Here is a 25,935-nt window from a genome sequence, read left to right as displayed (position 1 = left end):
CTCTTGTGTAAGTTGACCTGCAACATTTTATAAAAATGTCAAACTCGTACATATCCTCATCAGCCACCAGAGTCAAACCCATCCTGGAGACACATTCTGGGACACCAAGTGTTAATGTTTGCCTTGCCAGTGCCATTCAGAAAATGCAAGCAGTCAAGGCTGTCATACTGGAGCAGGATAACTTGACTGGGCTCAGGTGGGGGAGACCATCATGATCTCTCCCTCTCCCAACTTCAACAACAGCACAACAATCTCTATCTCCAATTTTTCAGTCAGAGCTCTACAGCAGAAAAGTAACTGGCACCCCAAAACCATTCCAGTCGCATGAGGAGTAAACTTTTGGGGAAAAGGATAGTCACCTTTTTTACTCAAAAAACTCAATTAAGTTTGTGAGATATGATTTCCCATGCGCAAAGCCATGCTGACTACCCTGATCAGTCCTTGCCCCTCCAAATGCATGTAAATCCTATCCCTCAGAATTCCTTCCGACAACTTACCTACCACTGATATCAGACTCACAGGTCTATAGTTCCCAAGCTTCTCCTTAGTCTTTCTTTTAAAAAATGGCACCACATAAGCCACCTAGATGATACAAATATCACTGCTAGGGACTCCGTAATTTCTTCCTCAACTTCCCACAACATGCAGGTATACACTTGATCAGGTCCTGAATATTTATCCACCTTTTCAGTTTTTTACAGAAGAGAAATGTTGAAGGTCTTAATGTCAACTTTATTTCCCTGAGTTCTCTAGCTTCCATTTCTTTCTCCACAGTAAAAACAAATGCAAAATATTTGTTCAGTAACTCTCCCATCTCCTGTGGTTCCTCACATATGACCCCTTTAATCTTTAAGGGGCTGTATTCCCTCTCTCTTGTTCTTTTCCTCTTAATGTACTTGTAGAATCTCTTTGGATTATCCTTAACCTTATCTGCCAAGATTGTCTCATATCTGCATTTTGCCCTCCTGATTTCCCTCTTAAGAATGCCCCTTACACCCTTTATACTTTTCAAGAGATTCACTTGATCTCAGTTGTCTCTACTTAATATATGACTCCTTCTTATTCTTGACCAGAACCTCAATACCTTTATTCATGCATTGTTCCCTATTCTTTCCAGTCTTACCCTTCATTCTAACAGGAACATAATGTCTCTGAACTTTCATTATCTCACTTTTGAAAGCTTCCCACTTGCCAGTCATCCCTTTACTTGTGAACAGTCTACTCCAATTAACTCTTGAAAGTTCCTGTCTTATACTACCAAAATTTGCCTTATGCCAGTTAAGAACTTTAAATTTTATACAGACATGTCCTCTACCATAATGTCTTAAAACTAATAGAGTTATGATCACATTATTTTTATCAGTCACATTATTTTTATTGACTTATTCGACATGAGTGTCACTGGTTGGCCAGCATTTACAGCCTGTTCCTAGTTATCGTTGAGAAGGTAGTGGTGAACATGAACTGCAGCTCATGTGCTAGAGGTAGAACTGCAATGCCATTAGGGAGAGAATTCTAGACACTGAAGGGACAGAAATATTACACGTGGTGGTGTTCCGATGTACCTGCTACCTGTGTCCTTCAAGAATGTAGTGAAAGCTAGTTTGGAAGGGAATGTCTAAGGACCCATGTTGAATTTCTATAATGCAACTTGTAGATGGTACACACTGTTGTTACTGAACTGTGGTGGAAGGAATAAACATTGAAAGTGTTAGTGCAGCAATTAAATGGGCTATGTTGGTATGGATGATTTCAAATCGCTTGAATGATGTTGGACTTGCAACTATCAAGACAACTGGTAAATATTTCATCACACCCATGACTTGTATCTTGTACATGGTGGACAGACTACTGGCAAGTTAGGAGTGGGTTACTCGCTGCAGGATTCCTACCCTGTAACCTTCTCTTGTAGCTGTGGTATTTTTATGACTAGTTTAATTCAGTTTCTGGTTAATATCCAGATAATATCCAGCCTAATATATTTAGATCATGTCTTTATTAAATCTTGGTTGCTGAAAGATAATTACAACAGACTGGCCTAAAGAACCTTTGAAAATGAAAGACAGTCTAATTCTTATCAGTAAGTGGAATTAAACCCAGGTATTCTGTAGTGATACAAACATGGAGTGGTTTAGAGGTCTTTAGGACATTTGCAACTCAGCATTTCCTGTTTTTGTTTTAAATTGGTGAAAACTTGGCAGGTTAGGTAGCATCTGTGTAGAGAAACAAAGTCTATGTTTCAAGTCTATGACCTTTCACCAGAACTGGGAAAGGTTAGAAGGGTAATGCATTTAGAGCAAGGAATGGATGGGGCATGGACATAAAGGAAGGTTTGTGATTTGGGTGGAAGGTGGGAAAGATTGAATGACAAATAAAAAATGTTTTCAGAGCCAAAAGGAATGGAAATGGTGCAAAAGGAATAAAGTAATAAAAGTTCTACTACCAGATGAAATAAAAAGCAATCAAACAAAGATAATGGGAGAACTGCTGTGTTGGATTACCTTAGCCCAATGTAGAGTCATAGAGATATAAAACAGGGAAACACATCCTTCGGTCCAACTCATCAACGCCAATCAGATATCCTAAATAAATCTAGTCCCATTTCCCAACACTTGGCCCATATCCCTCCAAACCCTTCCTATTCATATACCCATCCAGATGCCTTTTAAACGTTGCATTGTCCCAGCTATCATCACTTCTTTTAGAAGCTCATTCCATACATGCACCACCCTCTGTGTGAAAAAGTTGTCCCTTAGGTCATGATTTTATAAAGCTCTATAAAGTCACCCCTCAGCCTCTGACGCTCCAGAGAAAACAACCCTAACCTATTTAGCCTCTCCCTATAATTCAAACCCTCCAACCCTGGAACATCCTTGTAAATCTTTCTGAACCATTTCAAGTTTCACAACATCGTCCCTGTAGCGGGGAGGCCAGAACTGCATGCAGTATACCAAAAGTGGCCTAACCAATGTCCTATACAGCTGCAACATGACCTCCCAACTGCTAAGCTCAATGCACTGACAAATAAAGGCAAGCATACCAACTGCTTTCTTCAATGTGACTCCAGTTTCAAGGAATTGTGGACCTGCACTCCAAGGTCTCTTTGTTCAGCAACACTCCCCAGGGCCTTATCATTAATTGGAGAAGTCCTACCCAGATTTGCCTTTCCAAAATGTGGCATCTCACATTTATCAAAACTAAACTCTGTCTCCCCATATTTTCTTTTTGACATAGTATTATTGTTCTACATTTGTATGTATATTTATTCACTACCCCATATCACTCAAAATTTAGAGATGTTTAGAAGTGTCATGATCCTTTCTGAATGTGTTCTCTTTAGAATTGGAAGAATGGTAGTTTATTGGATAGAAGGTAGTTGACAAGGACTATTTTCCTGACTGTCTGAGGTTAGTAGTCTCCTATGTTCACAGTATTCACTATTTCATTCATCCCAATAAATAACCTGTAGACAGGTCACCCAAAATGTAATGAGGCTTCTTCAGATGCTCTTTTGACAATACAACAGGTGTACAATCTCCTATGTTTTGCATCTCTGTGGATGATCATACTACTCTGTTTAAATCCCTGATCCCTGCTTTGACAGATTCCTCATATGGTAGAGTTGATTGTAATGTGTAGTTCTGCTATGTGTGAAAAGATTGTTGTTTATCATGTATTGCTTGTTAATCATGAAGGTGTAAATACGGATCTAATTACTAGGCAGAGTAAGGAGCTGAGTCTTCAGTTTTCTGGTCATCAGTAACTCAGATGGTATTAGACTGCATTGAAATGGACCTATACCCCAATAGTGCTATGTAGAAATCATAATTCTTCTTCAAGAATGATAAGAATGACTCCATATTCAGGCCCCTGTTATATTGTGGGCATTGTGGCTAATTTTGAGACATGTTCAAATCCAGAACTAGCTGCAAAGGGGCTGTGGCACTTGTGGCCCATTGCCTGTAATGATCACATCAACGACATGTCACAAAAAACTTCCATAAGACTCATATTGGAGGGCTGTTGTGATGCAGTGGTAATATCTCTACCTCTGAGCTTAGATGCCTGGGTTCAAGTCTCACCTGCTCCAGAGACTTATATTAACATTCTTGAACAAGTTGATTAAGAATACTTGTAAGATTGAAATAATTGCTTCTGTGATCATGTATGTAACTTCCTAACCTTGATCCACTGGGAGAAATACTCAATGGCAGAGATAAGGTCTTCATCTGAAAACAAACATCCCTCGCATTTTCAAGATCTAGTGGGAGTTGGACTATGTTGAAGGTTCTCTTTGTTCTGCTCTATGGATGGCACAAGTCTGATAATTGGCAATAAGTTATTTTATGTTCTTGGAGCTCCCAGGTCTGTACTGATGACTGAGGGCAAAGCACTTCATGATTCCCAAGTGTCTTTGCTGCAGTTTCCTCAAGATATCCTCTTGAAGTTAAGCTGAGGTAACCAGTCATTCATCACATACTAGTGAAATGATGCCAGTGCTGGAAATATGTTTTCATGGCATCATTGCTGGTCCTAGGTGAATTATTGGCTGAGGGTGAAATACTCTTTGTTTCTCACTTGTTCTTGTTGAATTGTGATTTGATAGCCATTATTGTAACTAGTAAGGTTGTGAACCATCACTCTGGAAAATGCATCAGCCTTCATCTGCCATTTCCTCTGCACGTCGCCTGTTTCGTAAATAAAGTTCATGTGATAAGAGTCAAAATCTTAGCATTCTTGGAAACATTGTTGCAAGTTCCTTCTCATTTTATTGAGAAATTACAGGTTTGTGATCTGTTTCAATGATTACTTCTAGACTAAAAATGTAGTCTGAAAACCACTTGCAAGCCCATGTAACTTAGAGTTTCCTTCACAGCATATTGTGGTTCTGTGTCAGCTAATGTTCTTGATGCATAATAGACTGGTTTGCAACACCCAACTAGATGAGTTCTGCTTCTAATCAGCAGCTGAACCATTTATGCTATTATCATGAGATATGGAGGATTATATTGCATTAAGCCACCTGCAGACATGAAGATTTTAAAAAATCTTCTGTAAAACATTCTCTCGACAAAGATTCCAAGACCATACTTTTGGCTTTACAGAATCCCTACAGTTTGGGAGCAGGCCATTTGGCCCATAGGGTCCACATTGAACCTCCAAAGAGAATCCTACCTAGACCCACCCTATTCCCATGACCCCATGTTTCCCATGGTTAATCCACCTGGCCAGCACATCCCTGGACTCTATGGGCAATTTAACATGGCCAGTCCACCTAACCTGCACATCGTTGGACTGTGGAGGAAACAGGAGCACCCAAAGGACTCCCACACAGACACAGGGAGTATGTGCAAACTCCACAGAGACAGTCGCCCGAGGAATCGAACCTGAGTCTCTGGTGCTGTGAGGCCGCAGTGCTAACCACTGATCCACCGTGTCGTTGTCTTGAGGAATTGTCTCAAGGGTTCTGTAATTATTATTATGTTAGGTACAAATGTTGCCAAATGGTTCGCCATATCCAAGAATCTTGAAGGTTTGGTCTGACTTTGGAGTTGATAATTCTGAGATCTTTTGAGGATCTACCATTCTACTTTCAGTGTTGACAATGTGTCTGAGATTGTTTGGAGAGTTCACACTTGTCATTATGTGTGACATCATCTTCCCGTAAGCATTTCAAAACTGCATGCTCTCTCTGATCATGTTCTTCCAACTGTTCCCCATGGATCAGTATATCATCAGTATGACATGACTCCATGAAGACTTTGTAAAATGTTTGAGTGTTTATCAGAAAATCTCTGCAGAATATGCAATTCTGAAGATTAATCTGTTAAAACAACACTTCCAAAAGGCATTTGCCTGAATTTGCTGTGTCAAGCTTTGTGAAAACTCTGTTCCTGGATAGTTCAACTAAACTTTAATCCACCATATATACCAAACTTTTCCTAGCTACAATCAGTCCTGAAGAATGGTCACTGGACTCAAAGCATGAATTTGCTTTCTCTCCACAGGTGCTGCCAGATCTACTGAAATCCTCCAGCAATTTCTGTTTTGTTTCATTTCTACTTCTGTGACTTTAAGATATTGCTACCTAAGTTTTATGTTAACTTAAACGTAAGGCACATATATAATGATTGTAAAAACTGAAATAATTGTTACGTTTTTGATGGTACTTAGTCAGGTTTAATCACTGTCGGAGGTGAAGGCCTTGTACATCTCAATCCTGGAATCACCAGGATTCTACTGGAAATGGCGTCAAACTTCCAATAGTCAAAGAAAGCACCCTGGGAACTTTAAAACTATAGTTTAAGCAAATCAATCACATAATTTGTCCTTCGAAATGTGTGTGTGTGTCTACCATGTCTGTCTCTGTTTGCCCTTCTTTCTCTCTGCCCAGCTTTTCTGCCAACTCTTCCTGTTTTGCACTGCCCTAAGATATAAATCAGATTGAATAGCCATCTCATGTACTTGCCTTTAATGGTCAGTGCATGGGCCATAGGAGTTGGGAGGTCATGTGCTGGCTGTTCAAGACATTGGTTAATGTTTGGAATACGATGTGCAGTTCTGGTCTCCCTGTTATAGGAAGGATGTTGTGAAACTTGAAAGTATTCAGAAAAGATTTACAAGGATGTTGCCAGGGTTGGAGGGTGTGAGCAATAGGGAGAGGCTAAATAGGCTGGGGCTATTTTCTCTGGAGTGTTGGAGGCTGAGGGATGACATTACAGAGGCTATTAAATCATAAGGGGCATGGATAAAGTAAATCAACAAGGACTTTTCCCTAGGGTGGGGGAGTCCAAAACTAGAGGGCATAGGTTTAAGGTGAGAGGGGAGAGATTTAAAAGGGACCTAAGGAGCAACATTTTCACACAGAGGTGGTGTGTGTATGGAATGAGCTCCCAGAGGAAGTGGTAGAGGTTGGTATAATTCCAACATTTAAAAGGCATCTGAATGGGTATATGAATAGGAAGGGTTTAGAGGGATGTGGGCCAATTGCAGGCAAATGGGACTAGATTTATTTAGGATATATGGTCGGCATGGGCGATTTGATCCGAAGGGTCTATTCCATGCTGTACATCTCTGACTCTATGCTGTGTATGAGTCTGAAAGTGTCTAAAAGAGTTAATATTTGATTGGCACCACACATTCTGATGATATCACAGGGACTTGGTAAGAGTAAAGACATGTTTATAGGACTCAGACCCGAGGTGAGTATGCCTCTAACGATCTCTGGATCCATGTAGGTCACATTCATGTAATCTGTAAATAGTTACAATAGCAATATCACGTTGTTCGTGAAATAAGATTATTCTACTGAGACCAGAAAGGTGGCTATTCTTATCTACATGAGATTTGAATTAGTCCAATCTTCCCACCTTAAGAAACTGTTTATTACAAGGCTTCATGTATAACCCATAAGAAGATAGGCTGTGTGTATACATGATATCAATTATTTTATTTTATTAATATTTAACTTACAAATATTATCCCAAAGAGGGAATTAGGTTTGGACTTGAAGGACTCCACACACAAGTCACAACTGAGTTGGGCTGGTCTTGTAGCCAGACTGCCTGACGTTTACTTACAAAGTGAACCTTCTGTACAGAGCCGGAGTCTGGGGTTTTCTCTCATTGCACTCAAAGGAAGCACTATAAGGACATTGTGAAGGCTTCACTTCGGAACTTTGATGGGAATTTCCTGGGAGAAGTTTGCCTACAAGCATTGCACCAGAAACAGCCAAATAAAAGAATAGTGCAGCCTACTTCGAAAGCAAGGGGATCTCAAAGACAGAGGCACAGTGCAAGGTGAGGAATTCCTGAGTCTGCAACTCAACCAAACCTCAATTCTATCTGACATCCTGTCCTTTTATCTACAGAATTATCTAGGTACAGACAGCTTTAGCAATCACCTATATCCCTACCTGGATGCCTGCGACATATTCCATGTGATGAATATAGTCTCCTTCACCTCAAAGGACAAATAAGAAGAAAAAAATGCTTTGGGTGGGAGAGGGGCAAGTATTTGTAACCTTATATATTTAAAAGTATTAATTCTATGTACACTTCAAGCAAATTTTTCCATTAAAATTTCTAGATCCATGTCATTAATACATTTACAAATGTAAATTGTCATTCTTTAATTACACACCTCTTTCCATTAAGGCAGTTCAACTATTGGTCAAGGATATAGTTTGGTTACATAGGTAGGGTCCACTATAGGTCTGAAAACAAGAATTTATTATTAAAAAAACATAAAGACCGAATGCATCACCTTAAAATGGGATTTGAATAAATCCAATCTTCCCACCTAAAGAAAATGTTTGTTACAAGGCTTCATTTATAACCCATAAGAAGATAGGCTGTGTCTATACATGATAGTCAATTATTTTATTTTATTAATATTTGACTTACAAATGTTATCCCAAAGAGGGAATTGGGTTTGGAATCTGTCTAACTGCCATCAATCACAAATATTACTCCTGATATACCCTTGATATTTGGAGATATTCTTGGCCATATATGAGACAGTGGCCTCATGCTCTGAACCCTTTGATGATATTTCCCCCTCCTCTTGAACTTGTGGTCAAGATCTGCACAAAGATAATACTTTTCTTATTGAACAAAATGACATTTTGAGTTGCTGCAGCAGACCTAAGTCTCCTATTTGGAAATGCACTCAGTCACTGGAATGTCTGTACACCAGTTGTCAAATTTCTACATTCAGACTTGTACTAAGCAAATCCTTTGGCTGGAATTGCAGGTTTCTCTTCCTCTGGCTGAAAGACTTCAATTCTGATCAGCAGCTGATCTGCATCATTCAGCAAGTGATCTCCTGGTTTGAGCTTTCTGAATGACTTGATTTCTTGAAGTCTGCATTCAGAGATGCTTTTTATGGTCCAGGGCAGAATACTGCAAAGCACAGTGGTGTCCAATGATTGATAAGCCAATCTGTTAATATTAATGGTAAATGCCCATTTATCCCCAGGATAAAACAACTTTATACATTCCGTCTTATTTCATTCTCTGAAAGATAGCTTCTCAAATACAGAATAATCTTTTCAGGAACGATGTTTGTCTTTGTTTACCTGATGAACATAACAAGCATGTCAGGGGATCATCTGCCAAGGAAGGAGCTGGGAGGTGTAGGGATTCTGCTCTGCGGCATAAACCCAGAATGCATAAATTATCTGAACGCTTTGATGACTAATGGTTGGCTGAGTGACCATGGATTAGGGGCCACAATTGTTCACTTGGAGAAGACTGCTTGAAGTTTTTTGGAGGCACTGGATTCACACAGTACCAATACAGAACAGTGTATTAAAAACATGCCCATCAATGTAGTGTTAATGGTGTTACAATTTAGCAACCTTTTGTGTTATGGCATTTGTACAAGATTCATTATGTTATCTCTCCTCTATACCTCTGTCAATCTAGATTGTCATGATGCGGAGGTGCCGGTGTTGGACTGGGATGGACAAAGTTAAAAATCACACAACACAAACTTTGAGGAAAGGTTTGGGATTTACATATTAATGAACAAAAACCTGCAACCCATTCTAAAAAATGAAAAACTTAACAGCAACTTAAGTTTATTCAACATATTCTATCAGTTGCATGCATGACACTTTGATTTTTTACTATAAATTCTGTGTCCTATGATCCTGCTCCACAGCTACCTGACAAAGGAGCAGCGGTCCGAAAGCTAGCACTTCCAAATAAACTTGTTGGACTATAACCTGGTGTTATGTGATTTTTAACCTAATCAAGAATGTAATTTCTCAACCCTCTGCCTTCCAAATGTTTACCACAAAGCAGAACAACACCCATGTCATGATTAATTCCAGACTCAAGACAGGAATACATGAAGTAAATCTTTCATTTTAAATTGCATTGTTTATTTATGTTCTTTTCATGATTCCATCTCATTATGGACAAGATGTGACCGCAACAATTAGACTGTCAAATTTGTAGAAAGTAGGCATAAGAAATGAATGAAAGAAAAAAAAGCAGACGAATACTCCTCTTTATCATGGTAAAAGCAATTAGTATATTGTGGAGAATGGGCCTAAACAATAGACGCGGTTACATTGACCACTACAGTATAAACTGCTTCCTGCTCCAGGGAGTCACTATACACTTTTACTGAGGTAACACATACACAGAGCTGGGAACTACAAAGCTCATCAACTATTCTCACAGCATCAAAGACATGAAGGTACGCCTCCTTCGGCTGTGTGAGGCATCTTTCAAATGTTTACCTTAAAATACTGTAAATCCTGAAAAACTTCAAATTTCTTCAGTATGATATTAGTTTGAAGACCAAGTAAATGGTTAGTTTCACTATATGTCAGTTTGCTCTTTGTGATATCTTGCAAAACAATAGAAATAAATGTTTAAGCATTGTGCTCTGGTGTCCTTTTTAACCAGCTCCATCTAAAATATTTTTAGAGGCAAGTGTTCAAATGTTTACATTAATGCTTTTACATGAATTTATATTAAAAAGGACATCAAATACACATGCAAGCAGTCATTATATTTAAACAAGTTGTCATTGTGATGAATTTACAACTGTTCCCAAAATTTTTTTTCTCTCGCTATGGAGAAAGTGGAAGATAATTTTTACAATGGGGGGGGGGGGGGGGAGGAGAGATATAACGTGGATCACAACTAAATTGTAAGCCTTCATTAGCTAATCCAAGTATTTAGTTTTTGTGATGGGGTGCTGAACCAGATGATTACAAGGTAAAGGTTTATTTTGTTGCAGTTATTTGTCACATCACGCTAGATGCAAAATAATGGCAGAAATGTGCAGACAAAAGCGTCGAAATTTTTTTTGTGATCAGGACAGAATGTCCAAAAATTGGCAGTGTGATGTTAGTTCAATAGTAAAGCAGAAGACAAGTGGAACAAATGTGAAGAGCCATGATGACTAATTTTATTACAGTATTTCATGAAATGTGGGTATTGCCAGCCAGACAATGAATATGAAGTTCAACTTAATGTGACTAACTGTAAATTAATGAATGAAGTAAAATCAAAAATAAAATGAAGATCAAGAAAATTCTTCATAAGCCACAAATAATGGGAAATGATGTCATGAGGATGAATATGGGATGATTTTCTACTCCAACAGAAATCATGCCGGTGTTTTAACAGTAGTTTCCAAATTAAATTACTTTAGCTGCATGACCCATGCTGGTATGCTTCTGGTTTATATACAGTGACTGGAGTCCAATGCTGATGGCTGAAAGCCAGCATGAAGAGCATCGGAAAACTAAAGAGGACACTCAGATCAGTTTTCTAAAGAAGGAAAGACTTGCATTTATATAGCACCTTTTGATAGATCAGGATGTTCCAAAGCACTTTGGAAACAATTATGTATTTTTCAAGTGCAGTCGGTATTATAATTTAGGAAATGCATTTTATACATAGCAGAGTTCCAAAAACACTAATGCACTGAGGTGGCTGTTTTACTGTTTTGTTTGACGGATAAATATTGGATGAGGGCACAAGGTCAAATTCTATTTCAGGCTCTGATTCAGAGGTAAAAGTTTGACCGACTTTGCCAAAACTTTCCTTGGTGGAGCCAGGACCAGCAGGAGTGCTATTTCAGGAGACACAAGGAAAGTTTTTGCTTCCTCCCACAGAATCTCTGCATCACGTGATGGAATTCTGGTTTGGAAAAGAACCTTGAAAAGTGAACAAGTAGTGTAGTAATGAGGCCAGGCGATTAAAATGGCCATGTCCTCATGTTGCTGGATACACAGGAAACTAACTTCAATCAGTGGTCTGTCATTGTAAACCCAGTAGTTGTTTAAAGAACCCCAATGGAAATGCAAAAATATTTTTTTAAAAATCAAATGCACAAGTGTTGATCCCCATGTTCAACTCCCATCTACACTGGAGTAACAACTACCCGGCCACTGGAAAACTCTGGCCATTGTATTTTGCCATTGTACTGTCGCTGTATTATTTGTTATGCTGTTCATGAACAACTTGCATCTCTCCTCCTGAAACTCTGTTTCGTGTTAGTTATGGCATGTTAGCATTTTCATCCCTTTTCTCTCTCTCTCTCTCTCTCTCTCTCCCCCTCTCTCTCATGCACTACCATTTATTTGTACTCATTGTCTCACTTTCACTCTTTCTCACATTTAATAGCTGTCACACTTTCTCATTCTGGAATTTGTCATAATGACAAACATTGTTTTATATTATTTTCTGTGACTATCCCCAATCCTCCGCTGACTTCAAATGTCTTAATTGTCTCTTTTGAACATATATTCAAATGATATGAACATATGATATGTAATCAATATCTATCTGTCACTTTTTCTTACACATCTGTGATATTTTGGAGGATGGGAGGTGAGCTGGAGCTAAGACGGTAGTGCGATGTTGTCACAAGGGTAATTGCGAGAGTTTAAGGCTGATGATTAGGGTTGGAGTGAGTGCGTGGGATTAAGTGGGAAAACATGCCACAAGCGCAGAAGGGTTTGGGATGGAGAACAGCTGATCTCTGGCAGTATTCAGAATGGAGGGGAATATAATGGAGACAATCACAATACTGGGCACCAAATTATTTGCTGAAAACTGTTACAACCATAAACATTGGCTGATTGCCAAGAAACAAAATGTTTAGCCGTGAGAAAGCATTGTGGAGAAATTAATAACTACACATCGATTGAAGTAGGGCAATACAACCAAAAAAGTTATAAATCACACAACACCAGGTTATAGTCCAACAGGTTGATTTGGAAGCACTAGCTTTTGGAGCGCCGCTCCTTCAGTGTAAGCTAGCACTTTCAAATAAACTTGTTGGACTATAACCCGATGTTGTGTGATTTTTAACTTTGTCCACCCCAGTCCAACACCGGCATCTCCAAGTCAAAAAAATTATAGGTGCAGTCAACTAATGAGCTAACGTTATGAAACTGACCCTTGGACATTGAAACTGAAACAGTTAATCAGTTTCAAGAGTATTCAGGAACACCTTAGTGTAAATTACAAGGGAAACTGCATTTACATTAAGAATGCCACTTAGATCACCTACACTTGCAAATGCGTTTTCTGATGTCTGGCACTTGTTTGGAGACAGGCGCCAGATAAATCCTCTCCTCCCTGAGGACAAAACTTTAGCCTTCTCCGAACCATAATGAGACCTAGAGAGGATAAAAGAAAGTCAATCTCCTGTAACTTCTATGTAACCCATGCCTGTTCATAACGGTATTGTTATTATTGTCTCATGTGTTAACATTGATACTTTTGCTCTTTTCCTCTCCATCTCTCTTTAATATACTGAGGTATGATTCCAAAGGGAAATAGGTACCTCCCAAAATGTCCATTTTTAACAATGGAAGGGTAATAGTATTCAACATATCTAAGCCAGATTCTGTTTTCACCAAATGTCCTCTATCAGAATTAGCGATCTCCAAATCTATGTAACCCAGTTCTGGTGATAAGCTTTCATCTTTTACCATGTCCAAATACTGAGCAACAGGCAGGGAAGTTGGATTTGGATCAGATGGGAAGAGTGTGGGCAGTGGGCAACAATCCTGAGGTTTGATGGTTTTACTATAATTAGACTTACGGTGTACCTTAATTACTAAGTCTCCCCTGGTAGTCTGGTGAGTCAGAATCACAACTGAAGAAGTACTAAGCCATCCTGAGAAGGTAGCAGATTCAGTTTACTGGTCTTTAGTAAGTGAGTTGATCTCCGCTAAAGCAAAAGTTGGAAGCATTGCTACCAACATCTCCTGGGCTAGGAATCATTAAAAGCTCCCAGGATTGCTAATTCTGATAGAGGACTTTTGGTGAAAACAGAGTCTGGCTTAGATATGTTGAATACTATTACCCTTCCATTGTTAAAAATGGACATTTTGGGAGGTACCTATTTCCCTTTGGAATCATACCTCAGTATATTAAAGAGAGATGGAGAGGAAAAGAGCAAAAGTTCCAATGTTAACACATGAGACAATAATAACAATACTGCTATGAACAGACACAGAAAATAACATTGCAAGTCAAATTAATTTTTATCAACAACAAAAACAAAAATTGCTGGAAAAACCCATCTGTGGAGAGAAATCAAAGAAAGTTTTGGGTCCAGTGACCCTTCCTCAGAACTGAGTAACTTAATAAAAGAAGTAATTTTTATTACTGCTGACTTCACATTATGCTTTGACATTCATTTTCCAATAAACCAAATGGAGGATTTGTGCTTTGTATCTTACGGATCATATCCACCGGCTTAGGATTATGGTACTTCATATTATACTTGCACCATCACTTTCTTAGTTTTATGGAATTCAAATTGAATGCTGTTTAGAAGAATTTCTGTTTATTATTCAGTTTGTATCCTGAATCATTTATTCAAGCGTTAATCACCCAAGAAATCTTTCTTTCACATTTCCTCCCTGTAGTAAATGCCAGGACAAATACTTAGCAATGGGTGCTACCTATCTAATATGGTTAAAAATCACACAACATCAGGTAAAGGGATGGCTGGAAAATGGGAAGCCTTCAGAAATGAGATAACGAGAGTCCAGAGACAATATATTCCTGTTAGGGTGAAAGGAAAGGCTAGTAGTTGTAGGGAATGCTGGATGACCAAAGAAATTGAGGATTTGGTTAAGAAAAAGATGGAAGCATATGTCAGGTAAAGATGATTTGGATGTGAGCATAACAGGTATAATTAGTAAGTTTGCAGCTGACACCAAAATTGGAGGTGTAATGGACATCGAAGAAGGTTACCTCAGATTACAATGGGATCTTGATCAGATGGGCCAATGGACTGGGAAGTGGCAGAGGGAGTTTAATTTAGATAAATGCGAGATGATGCATTTTGGGAAAGCAAATCTTAGCAGGACTGATACATATAATGGTAAGGTCGTAGGGAGTGTTGCAGGTTCATAGCTCCTTGAAGTGCAGTCACAGGTAGATAGGATAGTGAAGAAGACGTTTGGTATACTTTTCTTTATTGGTCAGAGTATTGAGTACAGGAGGTGGGAGGTCATGTTGCGGCTGTACAGGACATTGGTTAGGCCACTTTTGGAATATTGTATGCAATTCTGGTCTCGGAAAGATGTTGTGAAACTTGAAAGGGTTCAGAAAAGATTTATAAGGATGTTGCCAGCGTTGGAGGATTTGAGCTGTAGGGAGAGGTTGAATAGGCTGGGGCTGTTTTCCCTGGAACATGGGAGGCTATGGGGTGACCTTATAGAGGTTTATAAAATCATGAGGGGCATGGATAGGATAAATAGACAAAGTATCTTCCCTGGGGTGGAGTCATCCAGAACTAGAGGGGAAAGATATAAAAGAGACCTAAGAAGCAACGTTTTCATGCAGAGGTGGTAAGTGTATGGAATGAGCTGCCAGATGAAGTGGTGGAGGCTAGTACAATTGCAACATTGAAAATGCGCCTGGATGGGTATATGAATAGGAAGGGTTTGGAAGGATATGGAGCAGGTGCTGGCAGGTGGGACTAGATTGTGTTGGGATATCTGGTCGGCATGGACAAGTTGGGCAGAAGGGTCTGTTTCCATGCTGTACATCTCTATGACTCTATGACCAGCTTATAGTCCAACATGTTATTTGTTTAGACCTGACGAAGGAGCAGCGCTCCAAAAGCTAGTGCTTCCAAATAAACCTGTTGGACTATAACCTGGTGTTGTGTGATTTTTAGCTTTGCCCAGTCCAACCCCACCTCCTCCACATCAAATCTAATATAGTACCTATCTGATATAGGGCTTTGGTTCATTAGTTACAACATGTCTGATTTCCAATAATTGCAGAGATCTTATTGCAAAAATACTGTAATGGTTAAATACCTGCTTTCGTTATAGATGGATGATGTGCGGGACTGAAATTACTTTGTCACACTCCTTAGTTGTTTAAATGGGTAAATGCATTGCATGGTATCACAATGATGCTTACAGAATACAAAAATACCAGGTTTGATTCTCAGTCTGTGATAAGTAAAGTAATCTTGCCAGTGGTTACAGCTCAAATATAACATTTTGCCTCAATGTCTTTAGGTTAGAAAGAGAGCGGTCATCGATGTGGACATTTCTGAATGGTGCCTATTGGTATTTTCTGAGAAGTCCAGTGTGTGAACATCTGGCCAGGCTGTGTCACACCTGATACTATGCATTCACAGTATTATTTCCCATTAATTCCATTTTAAAAATATCCTGTTGTTGTAGTTAATGGGAAGATGTCTGTGACTGTAGCTCTAGCAATAATGACAGGAGTTACTTACAAATGTTATGTTACACACTCAGTGGTCTAAGTGGGGAAAGATTCAAATCCCATCAATCTACCAATGGCAGTCGCATGGCATTTTGAAAGTCTCAAGACATTTGTTAGGTTTAGGAAGTTTCCAGCAATGCATCTGATCCCTGTCAGTCTACCAGTAGCTAATTATGCATGCTTTGAAATCCTGGTAATCTGATACTTCTGAGAAAGATGAATCTGATCCCTGTCAGTCTACAGATAGGTATGGACGCATGTTTCAATCGTCTCATTTGTCTTAACAGGTGTAGGTATGGTGTTAGGTATGTACCTTTTGTCTCCAGGGATAGATACTTATCTTATATCACTAACCTACCAGTGGAATTGACAGATATGTAGAACGGGAGGTGATAGCGAATGATCCCAGTGCTCTGGAATGGCTTCCCAATTCTATTCAGTTCAATTCAAACTTTATTGCCAATTCTGATAGTTATTTTAGATACAAATATCAAATTGAATTGAATATACTGGTGCATAACATTTTCAGTGAGTTACAATGCTGCAACAAAATTAAGGCATTCAGATATTAATGAAAGCAATTTTGAAGAAGTCAACTCAGACTCGAAATGTAAACTCTGTTTCTCACTCCACAGATGCTGCTAGAATTTCTCCATCACTTTGTTTTTTTAATGAGACAGCAGTCTGAACTTGGCAGTTTTATCAGAACTGCATGACAAGGTGCCAGATCTTTACAAATCGGCTGTTAGTTATGTCATATACACTTATGATCAGCCATGCCAGACAGCTCTTCCTCATTCCTATACCATAGGTACTGATGAGAAGTTCTATTTCCTTGACTTTATTCCCACAGAACTCCTGATTGCCCAACTTAACCTCCTTGTGCCCCATGTTAGCTGATATTGTTCATGTTTCCTCTTCTCAGGTGTTATCTCCCCCCCCCCATTGTCATCAACTGCCTCCTCAAAAAGCACCTTTGTGCACCTTTTTGACTCTCTCTGCCTTTTCAAATTACCTGCCAATCACTATCTTTCCATTTCTCTGCAAAATCATAGAATATACTGCTGCTTCCCAAATGTATGCCCTGCTTTCTTGCACAGAGGAAACTATTCCCTGACTCCATTCACCGGTCCCCCCAGCATTCACTGAAAACTGGACGGTCAGCATTCCCCTTCTTCTCCCCCCCCCCCCCCCCCCCTCCTGCTGAAACCTAGCCACCCCTGCAGTGATATTGTGCTGGGGTAGCTTTAATTAAGTCAGAGTGGGACTTGTACCCTCATCCACCTGAGTTCCACCTGAGAGAACCTGTCAGTAATCCCCAGAAGCACTTGATTTTAGCTATCACTAAAAGTAGTTTCGTGAAAACAAGTGTTAGGGATCCTGGACTTCATTCAAACCTAGGCGTTTTGTATGAGCTTGCTGAAAGGCCACAGGGAATGGATCAGGAGTGAAGTCACACACAGCTAAGTTTTAGAGGTGTGGGGAAGCTTAAAGAGGGGCTTAATCTTCGGGTCAGGTGCCTCTACTGGATAGGTCAGTGAGCATTTCTTGGTATGACCTGTCCACCTTGTTTGGGGTGGGGATGAGGGGGGATGCCTACAAAAGGTGATATTTTCATTTGGAGGTGTTGTTCCATGCTGGAGTCTAGTCCACCACGCCCAAGAAAATTGAGAGGCAGGAGCAGGGGCAGGTAGATGTGGAAATGGGTCTGTTTAAAGGTCTTTATGCTATTGGAGCTCATTGCTGTCATCATAATGGCAGTAAAACAGGAAAGATCATCTAAAACCCCCCTCACAGCTGTCACATGCCCCCCCCCCCCCATCCCCACCGACCATGACAACCTAAGCCCCTCCACTTGTCCCCATCGTCCCAGTAGCCCCATGCCACTCTATATCCTTTTACCGAATTTCCACGAGCAATTTTTGGTCCGCCTTTTTTGTTGGCCCATTATGTTCTACTCTCAGGGGCTGGACACTGAATTAAATACAGGGAAAATATAGTTTCAATCCCCAGTTTCAGGATTTTTAATGCGCTGAATGTATTCAAATAATCTGCATGTTTCTGGCAGTTGTGGCTTGCTGGAGTTCAGCAGTTTAGTTTATGATAGTTAATTATGAATGTGACTATTAAGCTGGAAAACCAAGCTTGTTTCCTTCATAACTTCATTTCATTGGTTTACCTGGTTTTCGTGGCATTCATTGGGAGTACAAATTGGTAAAAGATAAGCAAGACTTTTGGGACCTGGGTCAATAATACAATTATTCAATAATACAGAAAGACAAAGAGAGTTGGCAAGGAAGCCTAAATTAAGAAAGAGAGAAAATGACAGCTGAGCATTTGAAAAAAAATTTAGAGTTATTGCAGTCTCTGGGAGTGAGAATCTAATGTTTCCATTGTTCTCTTCCTGCATTTCCAAAATGTCCAGTGATATGTCAGGACCATATATCACCCTGTTAACAGGAATCATATCGCATGCAAGAGCAATCCCAACTTGTTGTGCTGGAAAAGCATAACTGGTCAGGCAGCATCTGAGAAGCAGGAGAATCGACATTTTTGACATAAGCTCTTCATCAGGAATGAATCAGAAACATTGATTCTCCTGTTGCTCGGATGCTGCCTGACCTGCTGTGCTTTTCCAGCGCCACACTCTTTCGACTCTGATCTCCAGCATCTGCAGACCTCACTTTCACCTAAACGTGTGGTCAAATTACTCCTAGTTACAGTGAAAATCCAACAGAGACATGGGCGTCACACAGAGATTGACTGCACATTCCCGTCTTTGCAATGCTAATGGAAGAATGGTGCAGAACATGCCACAATTTATGGTAGAAGTCCACTAAAATGATTTATATTCTTCCCCACAAATTGGGTGTTTAATCTTACACACTAAAAATTGGACATGTCATAAATGCCTTTCAAAGGAATTCTAGCCCATATTTTTAACATGAACAATGGGCTAGAATCTCCACTGCAGTTTCCCTCATGCATTGTTGTAATGTTGTGGAATTTATTCTGGTCCTGTGCTGGATTTACTGTGGGAGTGGCAGCATTTGACAAATTATGGCATCAAGGTGCCATAACAAAACTGGAAAAAAATTCGAATCAAGGGTAAATCTCTTCATTGGTTGAAATCATATCTGGCACAAAGAAAGGTAGTTGTGGTTGTTTGAGATCAGTCATCTTCACTCCAGGACAGTTCTGCAGGAGTTCCTCAGGGTAGTGTCATAGGCATAACCATCTTCAACTGGTTCACCAATGACCTTCCCTCCATCCTATGGTTAGAAGTGGGCATGTTTGCCAATGATTGCACAATGTTCAGCACCATTCATGATTCCTCAGATACTGAAGGAATCTATGTCCAAACTCAGCAAGACCTGTGCAACATCCAGGCTTGAGCTGACTAGTGACAAATAACATTCATGCCATACAAGTCTCAGGCAATGGTCATCTCCCAAAAAAGGGATCTAATCATTGCCCTTGACATTCAATGGGATTACCATTGCTGAATCATCCATTATCAACATCCCAGCGATTGGTATTGATTAGAACTTGAACTGCATTTGCCGTATAAATATGCTGGCTACAAGAGCAGGTCAGAGACTAAAAATCTTGTAGTGACTCCCCAAGCCTGCCCACCATCTATTAGACATAAATGAGGAGTATCGCTGAACATTTTACACTTGCTTGGATAGATACAGCTCTACCAACACTCAATAAGGTTGTCACCATTCAACAAAAAGCAACCTGCTTCATTGGCACTGTATTCACAAACATTAACTCCCTCAGAAATTCACCCAGGCCCTCGAGACAGCACCTTTCAACCCATCTAGAAGGATAAAGGCAGCAGATACATGGGAACTCTATAACCTGCAAGCCACTCACCATCCTGACTTGAAAAATATATCACTGTTCCATAGTCACTGGATCAAAATGCTGAAAGTATTGCTGACCTACCTACACCAAATGAGCTACCAAGTGGGTAGCTCAGCATCACCTTCTCTCGGGCAGCTCGGGATGGACAATAAATACCACCAAAGCCCACCTCCCTGAATGAAAATTCTAACTACATGACTCTGTTTAAGCTTTTAACACATTCACGAGTATATACATCACAATTCCTAATCACAATTCCTGGATTCATGGAAAAAGAAGCTTTGCGCTTTAGTATTTTGACACATCATTTGTGTTATACACCATATAATAGTAGGCTGCCCCAAGATTTCATCTCAAACTTCTTTTGAGTTGGCCCATCTCAGCTTTAGATGCAATACAGCAACTATAAATAGCCTGCCTATTCCTGAGCAACATATAGGCATATTAGCCTGAATTTCCATTTCTGACCTCTTCAATGATTCACACTGAAAGAACCACATGGAAATCAGCAACAATGCCCAAACCCTTGATGAAATTTCACCTTTTAATCCACATAGGCAAGGCAACTATTTTAATGGATTGCTTCAATGGCATTTCAAAAAAAATTACAAATACACTTAACATGCAAGTTTGTTCTTATTTCCTAATGCTTACTTTGATTCTTCAAATTGTTAGATGAAAACCCTTAAAATGGCGCAGGAGAATCCTCACCACATCGAAGTGCATCTTGACAAGCTATACCAGATGTATAGGCGCTCTTTTGCTAACATGGTGGAAGCCCAACGGTAAGTCTTTGTGTTTTTTAAATTCAAATTACATAGTAGGCCTTTAATTTTTGTATTGCTCTTTTCCCTTGTTCTTTTATGGAATTAAAACAAAATTGACTGAGAAGGTTACTGAGTGGAAATTAGAAAATAAATAGGAAAATGCATAAACCTGTCATAACGTGTTCTGATATTAAATGACTTACAGGCATTTGCTTTGCTTTTATTGAGAATTTGTATAACAGTGTCAGTGTATTAGCACCAGACACTGTCTGTATGTCAGTGGATTCTGAAAGACTAAAGAGAGTGTTGATACAGTTCATGCTCTGGAATCATGAGCTGCAGTACTTGATCTGAAATTTGAACTGTAAATTCTTTTAGTCACATGAATAAATAGGTCACAGTAAAACAGAATCCTGCCGTCTGCGAGAGAAAGTCAGCTACCAATTCAATTCTGCCTTTATTTGCATTTGAAATAGGCTGAGGGAGTTGTTTTGCTTTAAAGGAGAAATGTGCCCTTTGTTGTAACAATTAAAGCCAAGGTCATTTTCCCATTCCCCTTTATCAGTTAAAATGGACATGGAAATGACAATAAAGCAGAAAGTTTGTTCTACTGACTGAAATGTAAATGTGAGCTTTGTTCATGTGAATTAAGCTCACCATCTCACCTCTTAATGTAAATTTATTCATTTCAGCTACATATGTTTGGAGATCTTTAATTGTGTGGCAGCAGTTCCATTTGCTCACTCATCTAGTTACCAGAAGGAATGGGCTTGTACACTAAATGCAATTTTTCTTTGAGATTTCAACTATCTTTTAAAATCAAAATGCAGAAAATAATTCATATTACTACTGCTGAAATGTGCCTGCCTAAATGCCAGGTTAGGATCATATGATGTCCAGCTGGACATACTGCTAGCACCCACGGCCAAGGTTCACAGATGAATTTTGGATACATAAATAAAGTACTATATGATGGCCATTTCCCCATTCACAGATCAAAGCTCAATAGGAAGCAGCATTGCCATGACAACAGGAAGGGAATGGTGTGGTGTGAAGGAAATGTGCAAAAAAAGCCCGTAACAAATCATTTGTAATCGTAGGCAAGTTGTTGGGGTTTAAGAATAGAGTTATCTTGTATATCTTACATTACCATCATACAGATTACCAATTACATTTCCAAGGGGTAAAAACAATGACTGCAGATGCTGGAAACCAGATTCTGGATTAGTGGTGCTGGAAGAGCACAGCAGTTCAGGCAGTATCGGATCTCCTTTATTTCACTGTCTACGATACAGTGGGTCTACTCTTCAAATAAAGTACACTTTATAAACATTATTCAGAAACAATAATACTTTTTAGCATATTTTCCTTGAAATAGCCACAGATCTGTTTCCTGCACAAGAATCAACAGAACAGAGAACTAGGTCTCAGGTTCTTCATTAATGCTGCTCTAAATTATTTAATGCTCCAAACTTTCTTTTGTGTATGTGCCTGGCCTTAGCTTCAAACCTTTCGTTCTATATTGTTGCAAAATATCGGGAACATACCAAGTTGAGGAATTTGGAGCACAAGAGGATATCTTCCTGTTCTATGACAACATGTTTGAAATTGATGAATCATCTGCCACCTTAGTCCAATTTTATAGCGCTAGAATTCATTCTGTAAACTGCTGTGTAAAGCCTTTGCATTCTAGTCAAGTAACAACTTCCTTAAAAGCATCCCCAAGTGGAAAAAGACAGAAATTCTGAATCTTACCATTGCAATACTTCTAACTATACTTTTAACCATAATGTCCTAATGATGGTACTATGGTGTTGAGTTCACTTATGCTTGAATAGACTCCTTTGAAGCATCTTGGTAAATTTATTATATTAAAGTCGTTGGATCAAAGTTCTGGAACTATTCCCTCCCTGACGGCATTGTCAGTGTACCAACACCAAATGGGCTGCGGCAGTTCAAGAAGACAGCTCACCACAACCTTCTGAAAGGAAATTAGGGATGGGCAATAAATGCTAGCCAAGTCAACAAAGCCCACATCCCTGAATGAGTAAAAAATTAAAGACAAGATACAAATTCAAGCTGTCGTTTCAAAGTAAACATTTGTGCATTCCAATGTCGATGCAAGAGATACTTTTAGTTTCCCCTTTCCAAGTCTGTACCAAATTTATGGAGATAGGTAGATGTTTACTCATCACAGGTTCGATTTAATTTGGTTTCAATTTAGATCAAATTGCACTAAATTTAGAAATGCTATAGATTAAAAGACTAACTGCAAGTTTAAACTGAAGGAGACAGTGGATGGCACAATTTGTTTGAGCGTTATGCCAAGCAATAATAAATATTGGGAACAAATTTCACCATACATTGCTTTATGCATTGACTGTATGAAGTCAGCAGATATTGTTGTACATGTAGGGTACTACAGATTAATCAGAGCATTAATTGAAAAAATTGGGCACAATTATATCTTCAGCAAATAAAAATGAGAAGACTTTAAATTATGATTTATATTAATATGTACAATCTGTTCAGTAAGCTATGACCACGTCAGTTTTTGTTCAAATTTGTTTTTCACTGTTTGGTGCTAAACTGAATAGACTGCTGGAGAGAAGTGGCCACTTCATGGAATTTGAAGAGCCCAGCATTCAAGATTTTGTAAGTAATCAAACCGCTTACATTATACTGTTTACCTTTTCAGGACCCGTACCCACAGCACCCAGACACACAAATTACTTAATGTAACATAAATGTCATTGCTAACAGTGCCATTACTGAAACATATATGTGAACAATAGTGTTAACCACATCCAACAGTCCTATGTAGGTTATTTATATCATGTGTTACACAAGACGACAAATACGCAAACTTTCATGTAAATTATTGGGAATTAGTTCATTCTTTCTGCATCTTAGTTCCTTTAATACATGTTAAAGATTAAGGACGACTAGACTATGAATGTAAAAGAATTGTACAACAACATTGAGCTTTCCCTAACTTTGTGTGGACTGAACATTATTCGATGTGCAGTGATATTATACATTCATTGGTAGTAATTTTGTCCATTTGAGCTTTAATACAAAACAGAAGTCAAATTTTGAAAAAAATGCACAATGTACAGCAAAGAAACCAGTCACTCCATCCAACTGGCCCAAGCTCCACATGACCTTCCTCCCACCTAACTCATCCAAGTCTCCATTTGTTCCTTTCTTCCTTGTGTACTTATTACTTACTTCAACTTCTCCATTTGATGCCAACATTCATGTTCTCAACATTGTCGAAGTATAAAGTCTCTTCTAGCCATGTCTTCGCTTTATTAGTTAATGTTAAGTTTATGAATCTTAGGTTTGGACTAGCACACAAGTAAACCCTCACGTCCCAGCAGCAGATATCCTGACCTTCTTGAGAAGATACGTCCAGGTCGAGGGAGAGAGTACCGATGTGGTCAATCCTTTCGGGATCTGGACCAGCAAACGACAGGTCAGGGTAACCCTGAGGGTCGACGCCAGTGGGAACATCCTCCACCCACCCACCAGCTTTGCCATCGGAGGAAGCAGTGGTTACCTGACATACGCAGGGCAGCCAAAAGTGTGCCGAACCTGCGGGAGGTCAGGCCACATGGTGGCGGATTGTAAGGTGACCGTCTGCCGAAACTGCAAGCAGGAAGGCCACCCGACCAAGGAATGTAAGGAGGCCAAGAACTGTAATCTGTGCGGAGAGGCGGGCCACATGTACAAGGCCTGCCCAAGACGAGGGGCCGCCACCTATGCACAGATGGCCGGAAGTGGCAACACGAGCCGTGGACCGCCTAAGACCAGCAAGGTACCACAAAACAGCACGGGAACGGTATCTGGAGGCACCCAGAAGGAAGGGCGGGCTGTAGCGGAGCAGACGGCAGACAGCGGAGAGGTGCAGCAGCCGATCAAAGCTCCTGCAAACAGACGGAGGAAATGGAAGAGGACGGATCAAAAGAGGCAGAGGATTGGATTACTGTCAAAAGCAGGAAGAGGAAACCTCCCAAAGCCACCCACCGAAGGGGGAAGCGACACCTACACGACGAGGATACAGGCAGCTCTTCCGACGGTGAGGACGGACGCAAGGAGGGTGGTCACCAGAGGAAGAGACAGAGCGCCGCGGGGAAAAAGGAGGGCAGCACCACCCAAGCAGGAAAAGACGATCCCTCTGAGGGGATGGGTAAAGGCCTCCCCCCACCCGGTGAGAACCAAGAGGTACCCACCGGCCCACAGCTCCAGGTAACTAGGAGCAGCGGTCCTGTGACAGCCCCGCTGTCAGATGGAGAACTGGACTATGCGGACCATGGGCCCGACCCGAAGACACCAGAGCAGGGAAATGGCTTCAGAGTGGAGTCAAGTTGGTGTTCTTCTCTGACCACTGCCTCCTGCTGGCCGACTGTCACCTACAGGACGAGCAGCGGGCTGGTAAGGGAACATGGAAGCTAAACACAAAGCTGTTGACCCTGGGAAACATTGAGGAGCTCAAGAGGGACTACGCAGGTTGGAGAACCGTGAAGCCCCTCTGAGTCCCCAGCGGACTGGTGGGAAACAGTAAAAGGGAACATCAAGAGGTTCTTCATCCTCAAAGGTGTTCAGGAGGCGAGAGAGAGGCAGGAAAAACTGTCCCAACTCCAGGAAAGTATGCCGAACCTGCTCCTGCTGCAGATGATGGGGGTCGATGTCACGGAGGACCTCAAGGAGGTGAAGGGCCAGCAAGCTTCGCTCTTTGCCTCGGAGACCTCCAAGATAATCTTCCGGTCCAGGGTCTGCTCGGTGGAGCAGGACGAGACATGCTCACGTTTCTTCTTCCAGAAGGTGCACAAAGAGAGCTGCATGCTCAGCAGCCTGAAGGAAGAAGATAGCTCGCTAACATCATCTCAGGCTGACGTCATGAGGATCAGCAAGTCCTTCTATGCCTGTCTGTATGACGCGAAGCCGACCGACAGCGCGACCTCCCAGTCGTTCCTGTCATCTATCACAGGAGGTCTAGACGACAGAACACGAGAGAGGCTGGACCAGCCACTATCTCTGGACAAGCTGAC

At 40.3% G+C, this 25,935-nt stretch overlaps 1 protein-coding gene across 1 annotated transcript in view; it reads left to right on the top strand.

The window, feature by feature from the left end:
- The window catches only part of LOC122552905 (uncharacterized), a 153,254-nt gene that overhangs the window by 113,932 nt on the left and 13,387 nt on the right, over positions 1 to 25,935 (top strand). The window contains exons 9-10 of the mRNA XM_087991440.1: positions 20,790 to 20,899; positions 23,479 to 23,536. Of these exons, the coding sequence (XP_087847566.1) occupies positions 20,790 to 20,899; positions 23,479 to 23,536 (168 nt within the window). The remainder of the gene's footprint in view (positions 1 to 20,789; positions 20,900 to 23,478; positions 23,537 to 25,935) is intronic.

Source organism: Chiloscyllium plagiosum, unplaced genomic scaffold, assembly GCF_037043375.1.
Source record: "Chiloscyllium plagiosum isolate Xiang-an unplaced genomic scaffold, Cpla_swu_hap1 HiC_scaffold_10, whole genome shotgun sequence".
Classification (NCBI taxonomy): domain Eukaryota; kingdom Metazoa; phylum Chordata; class Chondrichthyes; order Orectolobiformes; family Hemiscylliidae; genus Chiloscyllium; species Chiloscyllium plagiosum.
Note: the sequence above shows the minus strand (reverse complement) of the source record. Positions and strands in the feature narration are given on the sequence as shown.